Raw genomic sequence first — 15000 nt, forward strand, 5'->3', positions numbered from 1 at the left:
AGGGATGTAGGGCGACTTGGTGACAGCGTTACAAAGACGTGAGGAAATAAGCCAGTTAGAAGTAGCGAGAGGTGCCTTTCACCTGGGGAACTCGCGGGCGAAACGAGGTGATCTCGCCAGAAACAAGCAGAGTTTTTGACGGAGTTTTTATATTATTTTCGGGGGTACATTGTGGATTGATTGCGGGGGGAAAGCTTTTCTTTAATTTATAATCGTCAAGTAGCGAAAACAGACTATGGATTGGATAAATTTTGGGGACGCTATATCGAGTTTTTACAAAGATATGCACGGTGTTGGTGTGGGCTTCCCAGAAGCCCCAAGACCGGAAAGGGTTAAGTTCAAGTTCAGCCCTGATAGGAAGGGCTGAATATATCAATTCCAAGGTAGAGCGAATTAGATATTAAAGGACATTTGTAGCTCGAATAAATTATATGAATAACGGTAATGTGATAATTATTCATATATATATATATATATATATATTATATTATATATACATAATATATATATATATATATATATATAATTATATAGATATATATATAAGATATATCTATCTATATATATATATATATATATATATATATATATAATATATATAATTATATATTAGATATATCTATCTAACTCTATCTATATCTATTATATATATTATACGTAGATAGATGATTAGATATATCTATATATATATCTCTAGTATATATTATATAATATCCTATATATTAGTTATTAATATTATATATTAATGATATAGTATAATATGATCAGATAGATATATCTATAATATCTATATATATATATTATATATTAATATAATATTATATATATAGATATAATCGATTATATATCATTTATATATATATATATATATATAATATATATATTTATATTATATATATATATATATTATACTTTATAATTTATATATATATATTATCTAATATTAAATATAGTATATTATATTATATATATATATTATATATATATATGTGTGTGTGTGTGTTGTGTGTGTGTGTGTGTGTGGTGTTCTTTGCTTCCATCCCTTTTATGTTTGGTACAAAATTCTCACGTAGACTAACACAGATCATTGAACAAGAAATTCCCTGTCTTCAGTTAAAACTTATTTCTAATAATCCATGCAGGATAGGCTAATTTTTCAGCTGTAAAGATCGCTTACAGTCCTTCATGAGATCTAATGTTGTATATAAATTCACATGCCCTGCAAATGAGATATTGCAGCCACATGGGTTTCAGTTTTCTAACATTGAAAATCATGCTATATGCAAAATAGAGGTCTTGAAACAGTAATTCTCTATTATTGGATATACAAACGACCCAGATCATCTAACTCTCTGGAGTCATTACTTATTAAAAGGCTAGTTCCATCTTTGAACAATAGCACCGAGGCTTCACCTCTGTATTTGGCATAACTGACTTTGTTTGGGACATCAGGTTTTGCTATTCCTTCTTCGTCCTTAGCCTTGGATGGTTGGTGTCTTAGTTCTCTCTCTCTTCTTACAGTGTTTTAAAAAAAAATGTAACTTTTAACTTCTGATTTTCTTTTTAAACCATTAATTTTTAATTACCTTGTAATTTTTTAATTCCTTTTTTATAATATATTTATTTTTATTGTTCACAGACTGATGATGCACCGAGAATTGTATGCGAAACGTTTTTAATAAACTATGGCCTTCTACTGATGTATTATAGTACCCCCTGAAGTATAATTTTCGCCGACTGGAGACTCTATATATAGAGTGTTTGTGTTGAAACGTGTGCGAAACAGCGAAATCCTTAAATCACCTGTACAGGACAAATTTTTTTAAACATACCCGATCACACTAGAGTTCGCGGACGCGCAAATGACCTGAATAAGCGGAATCTACAAGCGCCTGTTTAAGGGTCAAGGAGTGTGTGTGAAATGGAAGACGCACGTACGCCGGAGGAGACATGCATGCATAGGTTCGTGTGTCTATTTGCATGTGTGCGCTCTTACGTCTGTTAGAAGTCAAGGAACGAGATCAAATTTCTGGTATGATTATGAAGGGTGGAATTATACAACAGACGTTGATTGTGAAACTAGGCGGTGCTTGGAGATCCACGGAGATAAGGTGCAGTGAAAGAAAGACTTTGAAACTTTGACATATTCCATTGATTTTAGTAACTGTGAACAGGGAAGCACAGAGAATATGGAAAGATCTATAAGATGTTTATCCATTGCAGATGGATTCGATTGCTGCTACCTAATAATGAATTCTCTAGACTTTTATGTGACGTTTATTGGTAAAGACTCATAGAGTCGTTTGACAATGGGGATATGGTTATGCATGGTAGTAATAGTACTTTGATGATTTTTTTTAATTCTTTAATTAATTTTATCCAATATGACTACGTAGAAGAGAAATGGTGGTTCAATTATCTTTGGTGATTTCTTTATTCAATTTTATTTCATTTTTTCATGTTAGTAGGTATGACGAGTGTTGTAAATGCAGCAGAGATTATGGTATAATAATTACGGTGGTGCTGTTTTACATGGATTACTAGTAATTACTTGCGATCACAAGTGTAATCATATACACACGCGCTAATGCGGGAGCAGACGACAATGACGTGTTTAAGTGCGTTCCTTAATGAGGACGTAAGTGTTAAATATTTCCTTTCATTATTACTTTTTTTGTCAACAATTTGCTCACAAGTGTATTTCATTTCTATTTTGTTTTACTTTATTTTTTGTGGTTTGCTGTTAAGTGCAATGCACAAGAATATGAGGTACGACGTGTTTCATTTTTGTATGTGAGCGAGTGTGAGAGAAGTGCTGGCTAGGTGATTGTGCAAAGTCAGGAAATACGAGGGAGAAGCGAGGGTCTGCCTCTCATCTTTTTTCTTTCTCTCACCTCTTCCCATTTTCTATGCAATGACACATTTTGATCAGCTGATAACCTTGGCCGTGAATTATTTGTGGATATCTCCTCCCGTAGAGTTGAGAGATATTTGTTCATTGGGAATTGGAGCATGCAATTTCTTTTATTAGGGATTGACACGTTATTACTTTTGGTGCTGGTGGTTTGTGTGTTGATAAATATATCGGTGATACTGAGGCCAGGGCGAATCCTGAATCATGAGTCCCCCCAAAGAAAAAAAATGGCCGAAGCAGGTAGCAGTCAAACCTTGGTGAATAATATGATATCTAATATAAGTGCGGGAGTTAGCTCTTTTCGGGGCATTGTTGATGGTGTTCTGTACAAGCCAGTGCAAATTTTTATTGAGGGAGTGAATAACAACTTAAATGCCAAGGGAATTAAAAATGATGCAGAAGCATTTCTGAGGTCAGCCTATGGAACAAAGGAACATGGAGATATAGTGAGAGACCTAAGAGATCTTTAAAAGATTGGGAAAGGTAATAAAAACCTTATTGAGTATAGCGCAAAACTTTTTGACTCAGAGGGAGAATGGCTACAGAAATTGAAAAATTCCACATGGGTCAATGGGAGTAATATCTCACTTGAAAACTTACAGAAACTTGTTCACTTCTCACAGCTTCTACACAACGTCCTAGACGCCATTGTAGACAGTTTTGATGAAAAAATTGAACCCACATCAGATGAGGAACTGATTTATTCCCAAATTCAGAAACACATGTCCAAATATCACCCAGTGGATAGTACATTTTTTAATGGGACTGGTCCAAGAAACACAACACAGAGACTCGGAGTTTCCTTCTCCTAATCTGTGTGCAAAACTGGAATGTAAGAGAGGATCAATGGATCAAGGGCAACAGTAGTTGCATTGCTTCAATTGTAATAAACCAGGGCCTACAAAGTCATATATTGTGGAATATGCAAAAGTGCAGATCACTTTTGGCAGTCTTGTCCGTCTCAGAAACGGAGAGATGCAAGACCCACACCTCAGAAATCCGGGAGTTATAATATGAGAACTTCTCAGGCTAGTTACTCAAAGGGGCAAAGGGATCAGATAAATATTTGGAAAACCGAGCAACAAAAATGGTACAGATGATTTGTGAATGCCATCGTGGTTTCGTGGGGGGATGCCACACAGCCCAGGCCGATAGTAAAGGGAACACTGGGAGATGTGAAGAGCCCAATATTCATTGACACAGGGTCTTCAGTTAATCAATTAGACCATAAGCTGTATCAGTCCATGGTCTACCAATACCCTTTGAAACCCTCAACGGAGATGGAGTGTGATGTGCAAGCCCATAGATTAAATACCTTAGGTTTTATGAGAATACGTTTTGCTCTGGGGGATAGAGTACTGATAGAACCATTTTTGATGATAAAAGGGGTTGTGTTGGGCAACAGACTTTTGCTGGGCCATCCTGCATGTGGGAGACACAGAATACCGGGTGTTTTTATTCCTTATGTGGATATATGTGAAACTGTGGATACAGAGGTTAATAAGGGGGACACAAGCGGTGACATTGGCAATAATATGGGCAAAAATAGGAGCCACATCAGTCATACTAGTAGGAATTCCGGCGATGGTGTTGGTAAGCATACCAATGATATGGGGGATACTGGCGGTGATGTTGGTGATTATAACAGGGATATTGGTGATCGCGGCAGTGTTAACTGGGATATTTGGGCTAATAGTGGTGACAATGGCGGTTATGATGGGGATAAAAGTGATAATGGTGCTTTTAATAGGGGTACTGGTGACAATTTTGGCAGCATTAACAGTGGTGGTATGACAAATAAGTGGTGATACTGATACTAACATTGGGGTTATGGTGGATGGAATAAGGGGCACTGGTATAAATAAGGGTGATATTTATGGGGATGTGGAACATGAGGATACTAACCACAAATATAAAGATGTTTTTCAGAGGATGTTATTTTAAATCCAGGTACAAAGACCTGATGGTAGCGAGTAACTAAGAGGGGTTATTAGCACCTTATTGATGAACAGAGTATCAAATACTGGTGTTACATGGGTGGCATTATTGAACTGTAATGATACAGTTAGGAAGTATCAGAAGAACACTTATGTGGTAGACCTCCAGGATTGGGATAATGAAAGTGGTTCAGTGGCTATCGTAGAGAGGAAAACTGAGTTTTCAGAGGCAGAAATGCAAACAAGGAAGAGTAAATGACGGTAAAGTCAAAGCAATTAAAGATTTCCCTGTCCCTAAGATAAAGAAGCAAATTAAGTCCTTCCTGGGGAGGGGGGGATACTTCCGGAGGTTTGTGAAAGGGTTTTCTAACATAGCAGCCCCTTTAACAGATGTGTTGCGGGAAGATATTCAATTTTATTTGGGAGAACTGCAACAAGTAGCTTTTCAGTAAGTTAAGGACGCATTAATGAATCCCCCAGTTCCCACTAGTGACCAATGCCAGTCAGAGGGGTATAGATGCTTGTTTGCCTTATGCAAAAATTAGATGGAAAATTCAATCCGTTAGGATGTTACAGCATGAAATTCGGGACAAAAGGCAGCAATGAAAGACTAATGCCTACTGTAGATAAAGATGCCTTTGCAATAGTATCAAGTTTGGTTCATTTTAAAAATATTGCTAATGGGGAATAAAGTGGAAGTTCTTACAAGCCACAAGCCATTATTGGATCTTTTTGATAAGCTCGACCTGTCGCCCAAAAGAGCTTGATGGTTCCTAACTATCAGAGATTTTGATGCAAAGCTCAAATATATATATGGCATGAGTAGAAGTTTTTATGGTACGGAAGGATTTCAAGCTGTGGTGGTTACTGGTCGTTCTGTACAATGGGATATCAGTCTCATAGAGCAAACACAAGATGATGAAATTTTGGCAGACGAAAAGCGTTCCTCAGAGGGGAATCAGTCAGGAAAGGTTATAAGTTACCTTTTCCAGGTTTAGAATGAGAAGGTAATCTGTTGGTCAGGAAAATTAAATATAAATTAAGGACAAGTGGAAGTAAATAGGACACGAAACAGATAGTGATTCCGAAAGTCCTAATTCCCGAGGTTTTAGATATAGTACATTGCAAGTTTGGTAGTCCACATTTGGGTGTAGAATAGACGTATAATGAGATGCGTAATAAATGTTTTTAGAAAAATATGTGGACAGATGTGGAAAATTTTGTGAAAAAGTGTACAGTGCACAATGCTTGCAAGCCCGCAAGGGTAACTTCTTGTAAATTAGAGTCATATCTAATACCAAGTGGACGTTTTCAGAGAATACATATGGATATCTTAGGAAATTTTTGTGAATCAAGATATCTCCGCAGGTATTTATTGGTAGTAATAGATGAATTAACGAGGGCAGAGCAAAATTTTGCATTTAAGCATAAAATCGGCCGAAGAAGTGGCTGTAGCATTTTTCAATGGGGTCATTTGCAGATATGGCTCTCCCTAGGTTTTGTTGACCGACAAGTGCAGAGAATTTGAAACAGGACCTTAGAGTGCCTAGCAGAAGACATGGGGATACAAAAAGTAACAATTATTCCATACAGACCTGAAGCTAATGGGTTATGTGAACGAACAAACAGGAAGTGGTCAAAGCTCTCAGGAAGACTATAGAAGGAAATGATAGAAACTGGGATAGATTTATAGATACAGTTAGGCATAACATTAATACTATGGTTAGTGATAAGCATAGGATGGAGAGCTTTTGGTAAAGAAAATGAGATTATGAAAAGCAAAATGCCACTTTCTCTAAAAAGAAAAGTATTTAATCAGACGGTCCTAGCAGTATTAACTTATGCATCAGAAACTTAGAGCCTTACTAAAGCCTCAGACCATAGTGATGGGGATAACATTAAGAGACAGATAAAGAGAAAAATATGAAGAGAAGACGATCGATTAACGAACTAAGAAAATTTGTGGGTATAGAATGGCATAGTAAGGGAGTGGAAGGATATATCTGAGGCCTTTGTCCTGCAGTGGACTTGAAACGGCTGATGACGATGATGATTATATGTATATACATATATAAATATATATATATATATATATATATATATATATATATATATATATATATATATATATATATATATATATATATACGACACACACACACACACACACACACAACACACATATATATATATATATATATATATGCTTAAAAAATCACAGTAGATGCACGTGACTTCATTAAATAAGGCGCATACCACAGGAAAATGATAGTCAGAAATCCAAGCGCTTTCATCTTTACTAAGACATTGTCAATGGCTCAGTAAAGACGAAAGCGCTTGGATTTTTGGCTATCATTTTCCTGTGGCATTCGCTTATATATATATAATGATATATATATATATATATATAATATATATATATATATCTATATATATACATATATATAATATATATATATATATATATATATATATATCTACATATATACATATATACATATATGTATATATATATATATATTATATATATATATATAATATATATATATTATATATATATATATATATATATATATATATTATAATATATATATATATATACTATATATAATATATATATATATATATATATGTGTGTGTGTGTGTGTGTGTGTGTGTGTGTGTGTGTGTGTAGCATAAATCTAAACAATTCCCGTACCTCCATGTAAAAGACTTGGGCCAAACCACCATCAAATCCTGGTGCGCATTCCACTTCTATCGTGTCCGTCGTTTGATTGGCTATCGTGCAGTTTTTGGGGGGATCCGGTGGTCCTGGTAATAGAGGGCAATTCTTTAAGAAATTAATGTTATTATCTTAAACCTCAGTATAACGCCATTAATTGATTGATTAACTGAATGGTTGTTGAAAGAATGAAGAAATGAAATAGTGCATTTTATGCGAACGAACATGCAAGAATTGTAATAACTGAACAGTAATTTGATTTTATCCTGTGAATTTACATAAAGGGATAGCAAAGTTTTTACCAATTTGGACTTAGTTTTCAATTTTTGTCTAAAATCTTTAGCTTTTTTTCTTTTGTATTACACCTTATAAATGTTTTACTGGTTGAGTAGTATTATGAAATCACTCTTATGACTGATTACCAGCTAGAAATGGTTTGATTATGATTTTCAAGAATGTGTATTTCTCCTAAAATTCAGACTATAACCTTCACACTTGCAAAAGAGGGCTCTGAAAAGCATCTAGCAATTGCAAGAATAAACTGGGATATTACCATCAGAATCATTTACAGCAGTTATAGTTGGTTAGGAAGTGTAAATTATTTGTATACAACTAATGACACAGAGGTAATGATAGTGCTCTTAAAACTATTGATATTTTTCTATTTTATTATAGTGGAGGATAATCAAGGTAATTGTGCAATTCGTGATACAAGCAGGAAATTTTGCACAAAGGCCAACTGAACTATTTTATACTCCTAGCCCAAAAAAATAATCAATTTGTTCAAAATGGCCACCCAATTTTTCAATATGGCGGTTTTTGCAATAGAAGAAACATGAAATATCGACTTAAAATCATCTGTTACCGTTCTTTTGAATAAAACTGGTGAGTTAATTGATGTACTTTTTTTCTAGAATGTCCAATAATTCATGTTTAAGCGGTAAAAATTGTTTTTTATTCCTATTTTTTTGTGCATGCGCAGTACAAAACTATTAGAAAATAACTTATTGATTATAATCAATAAGTTATTTTCTAATAGTTTTGTACTGCGCATGCACAAAAACATAGGAATAAAAACACAATTTTTACCGCTTAAACATGAATTTTTTGGCATTTCAACATGCGTTTGAAACAAAGCACATGAATAATTTTTTTTTTGTCCCTACATTCAAATTTCATAATAATATCAAATAGTATTTGCACATGAGCAAAAAAATAAGAGCGATTTACATGCACTACAAGGGCACACTGGTGTAAATCGTTGCCTATGAGGTTCATTGTAAGCTCATTATGAGTCTCCCAAATACTTTATGGTGTCCCCCTTTGTACAACCATAGAGTCGTACCTGAATTGGCAGGGTGTGCTGACGCGGGATAGCCAAGCCAAGGAGGAATGGGAATACTACCCCTAGATGGTGTACAGATCGCACGGGAGTTAGATTACTATGGATGAACGATCGGGCTGAGTGTAAGAACGCCATCGTCGAACTCAGTCGAATCCCATACAAATAAAGTGCAGTTTCAGGTGGTAAAAGGATAATCCCTCGCCCTGTAAACACTCTTATCTTAGCTGTATTGATAAACATTAATTATTGTGTAGTAAAACAAGTTCCAGTTTTGTATTTATAGTACTGTCCCTGTGTATAGATTACTTTGCATTCTTAGATTTTCATTTAAGCATGGCGAAAAGAATGCGCCTATCTCCAGTCTCAACAGATAGTTGGGAAACTAATTGGTTTAAATGTTGTTTGTGTCAGGAAGACACAGATGAATCGTTAACATCCTCAGTTGATGGGTATAAAATGTTATCAAGAAATGTTCCCAAATTTCACGGAATAAATAGTTTGCCTATTCCACTTGACCTTAGACGGCTAGACGACGGCAATGATATTAAGAAAATTCTTAACAGACAATGATGCTAAGTATCACCCAAGCTGACGAATCAAATTTAATAACCTTAGTTAAAAGGTGCAGAAGAAAAACATAATTCGAAGACCGAATAGAGGAGTAAAACTTGTGAATCTCCAAAATTTCCTTGTCGGACAAGTGAAAAACCATCACACGAGAATGATTACACATGTTTCCTGTGTGACAAAGAGGCACCGTTGTCATCTTTAAGAGAGGCAATGACCATGAAATTAAATGAAAGGTTAAAGAGTTGTGCAGAAAGGCTGCAAGATAAAAGGTTGCTAGCTAAACTTAGTGCAGGTGATGTAATTGCACAAGATATGAAATATCATCCTGGTTGTCTACTTAGCTTTATAACAAAGAAAGATCTTGCAAGAAAAAACAAGAAGATAAGTCCGATGAACAAGAAAATGTAACTGTCGCCGAAAATATTTCCATGGCGGAGTTAGTAAATTACATTTTTGAAACGGTGCGAAACAGTGAAGAGTCAAAGGCTTTTAGACTAGCAGATCTTGCAAATATGTTCGAACAGTGGGTACAACAGTTGAATGAGGAGTAATTTTTTATTCATCGCACTCGCCTAAAAGAAATGCTGTTGGCTAAGATTCCTCATCTACAAGTTTATACTAAAGGAAGAGATGTCCTTCTTTTCTTTGAAAAGGATGTCGGTCCTGCAATAGCATTGGCATGCAATTATGATGATACCCACAATATGGCAAGAACAGCTGAATTCGTAAGAGCGCACATGTAGGAGCACAAGTCAAAATTTAATGGCACGCTTGCAGCGGAATATGTACTGACTAGTGTTCCTATATGTCTACTTGAACTAGTCAGAATGATTGAACATGATCCTGATATACAGTCACAACTAGAGAATGATGTGCGTAGATCAGATACTGCCATTGCACTGCATCTTATGTATAACTGCCATCCAAAGGTGCCCAAGAAGGCTGAACAACAGCAACATTCTGTGGAATGTGAAACTCCAATATGCATTTATATTGGGCTGCTCATTTATGCCAGAAACAGGAAGAAGCAGCTAATTGATACCTTTTTTCAGCATGGTTTATGTATCTCGTACCAGCGAGTGCTAGAAATATCTACACAAATGGGGGAGGCAATGATTGATCGCTTCTTATCGGAAGGTTTGGTGTGTCCTTCTGTTTTACGAAAAATTATTTTCACAACCACCACTGTTTATGTCATTGACCTCATAAGGTAAATTTTACTTGTTATGGAATAGTTGCAGCCAGAATTTGCAATTCTCGTTAACGTTAAATAATAAAACGGTCTTTTTTTACCATTTTGCAGCCATTTTGAAACCTGAAGTGGCTTTGGGTTACTTGCTATCATGCCTAATTGTTGAAAAAACGTATGAGTAGAGAAATACTTGACTAATTTAAATGTTTAGTTGAGCTGCATGGTGATACTTTTCATGAGAACATTTGTGAACTACCCCATTTTGAAAATAAAGGTTACCATCTTGAAAAAAAAGAAAAAAAGATTTTTGTTTTGGCCAGGACCCAAATTTTGCAAAGTACAGGATAAACAGTCAGTGTGATAAGTTTCATGCATGAATTACATATTCCCGAGGATTGCAAGTCTAAATGAAAATGTAGTGAAAATATTATCGAAGTTTTGGTCCATGAGTTCTAACGAATAATGTTCCTTTGCTATGTTTCTAAGAATTTAAAAAAGTACATAGTAATATATATATATATATATATATATATATATATTTATATATAGATATATATATATATATATATAGATATAGTATATATATATATATGATATATATATATATATATATATTATATATATATATATATAAATATATATATTTATATATATATGTGTGATATATAATGTGTGTGATGTATACATGTATACTATGGTATAATGTATATATATATATATATATATATAATTATAATATTATATATATTATATATGTTATATATATATATATTATATTTTATATATTTATGATATATGTAATATATATATATATATATATATGATATATATATATATATATATATAGATCGTATATATATATATATACTATATATATATATATATAGTATATATATAAAATAATATATATATATATATATATACACACATATATATATATATATATATATATATATATATGATCATGTATATATATGTATACATGTATATATATATATATATATATATATATATATATAGTATACATATATTATATATATATATATGTATATATATATATATATATATATATATAAACTATATATATATATATATATATATATAGATATATATATATATAGTATATATATATATCGATATATATATATATATATATATATATATATATATATATATACATATATATATATATATATGTGTATACATATATCTATATATATATAGAATATATATCTATATATAGATATATATATAGATATATATATATCTATATATATATATATATATATATATATATATATATGTATATATCTATATATTATATATATATCATATATATATAAAATATATATATATATATATATATACATATCTATATATATATATATATACTTTAGGGCATAGTTTTTTCTCTAATACAATTTTCGTTAAAAGCAATTGCTTTAGTGGCATCAATAAGTTTCTTGCAGGTATCTTCATACCGACGAAGTTTTTTCCGATTCTCGTTCGTCAATTTCTGGTGAAATATACGCAGACTTCCTTCTTCCATTTATTGAATTTGTCACGACAGCTGTTTCGCCTTATGGCATTATCAAGCGACTACTGACTTACAATCTGACCTTTCGGCCTATTTATCTCATCGTGTGGGAGGTATGACCTCGAGGTATGGGTACTGGTTAGTCTAGGGATTAACAGCTTAAGGGCGTTGTTTTAGTTACAAAGAATAATAAGGACATATGTACTGCGACAATAAGAGTGAAAGTTTAAACAGTGGTTAAATAGATATTCAAAATACAATGCCATGTGCTAGAGTTTCCTTAAATGTATGTTTAAAATTTTTAATATGTTACATGTGGTTTTAGATAAAAATTACAAAATTACATACAGGAATGAAAATGAATATAGAAATCTAAATACGGGAGTACAAATATATGTATATATTTTATAGCATGCATAAGGTACAAGAGATAATTTCTGTTTATACATAAATGTGTATGATTTAAATTTGAGTGTGTGTGTGTGTGTGTGTGTGTATGTCCAAAATGGTCTACGTTGGTTAACGGTTGCTGATTCGTGTTGGGCGGGGTCTCAGCGACCTGAGTAAGGATGTTACTTGACTTTCGCTGACGCTGGGTCTTCTCATGCCTTCCAAGGGGCGCGATGTTCTCGGTGGGTTGGGGCGCGCTGTCTGCCTCCCTGTTGGCTTGGGTATTCCTTCTCCTGCTGGAGGGGAGTATATGGTCCGATTCTTGTTGGACGTTCAAGGTCGGCTTCTGAATAGCGATGCTCACTGCTTCCGTTATTAAGAGGCGACCGTAGTTGTCTTCTCTGTGTAAGACCTGGGTGCCTTCTATGAGCTCTTGTAGAGATGGCTTCCTGTCGTGAACATCTATGTAATGTTGATGGATGGCCCTTGATTTCTATGAGCCAGCAGACGTCTCCGAAGGGTCGTTGTAGTGTGCCCGATGTAGTTTTGGCTGTGAGGTTTACACACCTCCTCTGGACAAGTAAATTTGTAAACTACATTCGTGCACATCTCCTTCGGTCCCCCGGAGCGGTGCTGTCTTCATTATTACGGCTGCTACAAGGTTGGGCTTACTATATATCCTGAGGCTTATTTTATGGTAAGGGGCTTTTGGGTTACGCCTCTGTTTATTATCCCGCGTAGTGTGCAGCAATCCTCCTTGTATGCAGACCCATAATGTACACGATGGTAAATAATCAAGTTTTCCTCGTTTTTCGCCATGGTGTTGGGTTGGTAAAATTCGTCCATTTTCTTTTTCTATTGCTGCTTCGATAATTTTGATCTGCATACCCGTTGTTTGTCAGCAGTTGGCGAATTCGGTCGAGTTCGTTATGTATATCTTTCCATGATGAGCTGTGTGTGAAGGTTCTGTTGACATACGCACTCACGACAGACTTTTTATATGCGTCCGGGCACTCCCCGAGTGCGTTCAAGCAACGCCCAGCGTTCGTTGCTTTCGTATAAACGGTCGTCTTAAACTGTCCTTCTTGTGTTTTACCAGGACATCAAGAAATGGCAAAGTCTTCTGCTGGCTGTGCTCTGTGGTGAAGTTGAGCACTGAGTTTCTTTTCAGAGCATCTGCTAGTTTTTTTGGTATCTTCAGGCTCTTTTATTGTGACGAATATATCGTCGATGTACCGCCCATAAATTTTACCAACCCAACACCATGGCGAAAAACGAGGAAAACTTGATTATTTACCATCGTGTACATTATGGGTCTGCATACAAGGAGGATTGCTGCACACTATGCGGGATAATAAACAGAGGCGTAACCCCAAAAGCCCCTTACATAAAATAAGCCTCAGGATATATAGTAAGCCCAACCTTGTAGCAGCCTTAATAATGAAGAACAGCACCGCTCCGGGGGACCGAAGGAGATGTGCACGAATGTAGTTTACAAATTTACTTGTCCAGAGGAGGTGTGTAAACCTCACAGCCAAAAACTACATCGGGCACACTACAACGACCCTTCGGAGACGTCTGCTGGCTCATAGAAATCAAGGGGCCATCCATCAACATTACATAGATGTTCACGACAGGAAGCCATCTCTACAAGAGCTCATAGAAGGCACCCAGGTCGTACACAGAGAAGACAACTACGGTCGCTCTTAATAATGGAAGCAGTGAGCATCGCTATTCAGAAGCCGACCTTGAACGTCCAACAAGAATCGGACCATATACTCCCCTCCAGCAGGAGAAGGAATACCCAAGCCAACAGGGACCAGACAGCGCGCCCCAACCCACCGAGAACATCGCGCCCCTTGGAAGGCATGAGAAGACCCAGCGTCAGCGAAAGTCAAGTAACATCCTTACTCAGGGCGCTGAGACCCGCCCAACACGAATCAGCAACCGTTAACCAACGTAGACCATTTTGGACATACACACACACACACACACACACACTCAAATTTAAATCATACACATTATGTATAAACAGAAATTATCTCTTGTACCTTTATGCATGCTATAGAATATATGACATATATTTGTACTCCCTTATTTAGATTTCTATATTCATTTTCATTCCTGTATGTAATTTTGTAATTTTTATCTAAAACCAACATGTAACATATTAAATTTTAAACATACATTTAAGGAAACTCTAGCACATGGCATTGTATTTTGAATATCTATTTAACCACTGTTTAAACTTTCACTCTTATTGTCGCAGTACATATGTCCTTATATTCTTTGTAACTAAAACAACGCCCTTAAGCTGTTAATCCCTAGACTAACCAGTACCCATACCTCGAGGTCATACCTCCCACACGATGAGATAAATAGGCCGAAAGGTC

At 34.9% G+C, this 15000-nt stretch overlaps 1 protein-coding gene across 1 annotated transcript in view; it reads right to left on the bottom strand.

Annotated features, from left to right (window-relative positions):
• Positions 1-15000, bottom strand: part of LOC135195321 (synaptogenesis protein syg-2-like) — a gene marked incomplete in the record, with an annotated part of 193435 nt that overhangs the window by 55320 nt on the left and 123115 nt on the right. Inside the window, 1 exon segment of the mRNA XM_064221584.1 lies at positions 7550-7662. Coding sequence (XP_064077654.1) covers positions 7550-7662 — 113 coding nt within the window.

This window comes from Macrobrachium nipponense, chromosome 16, assembly GCF_015104395.2.
Source record: "Macrobrachium nipponense isolate FS-2020 chromosome 16, ASM1510439v2, whole genome shotgun sequence".
In the NCBI taxonomy this organism is placed as follows: domain Eukaryota; kingdom Metazoa; phylum Arthropoda; class Malacostraca; order Decapoda; family Palaemonidae; genus Macrobrachium; species Macrobrachium nipponense.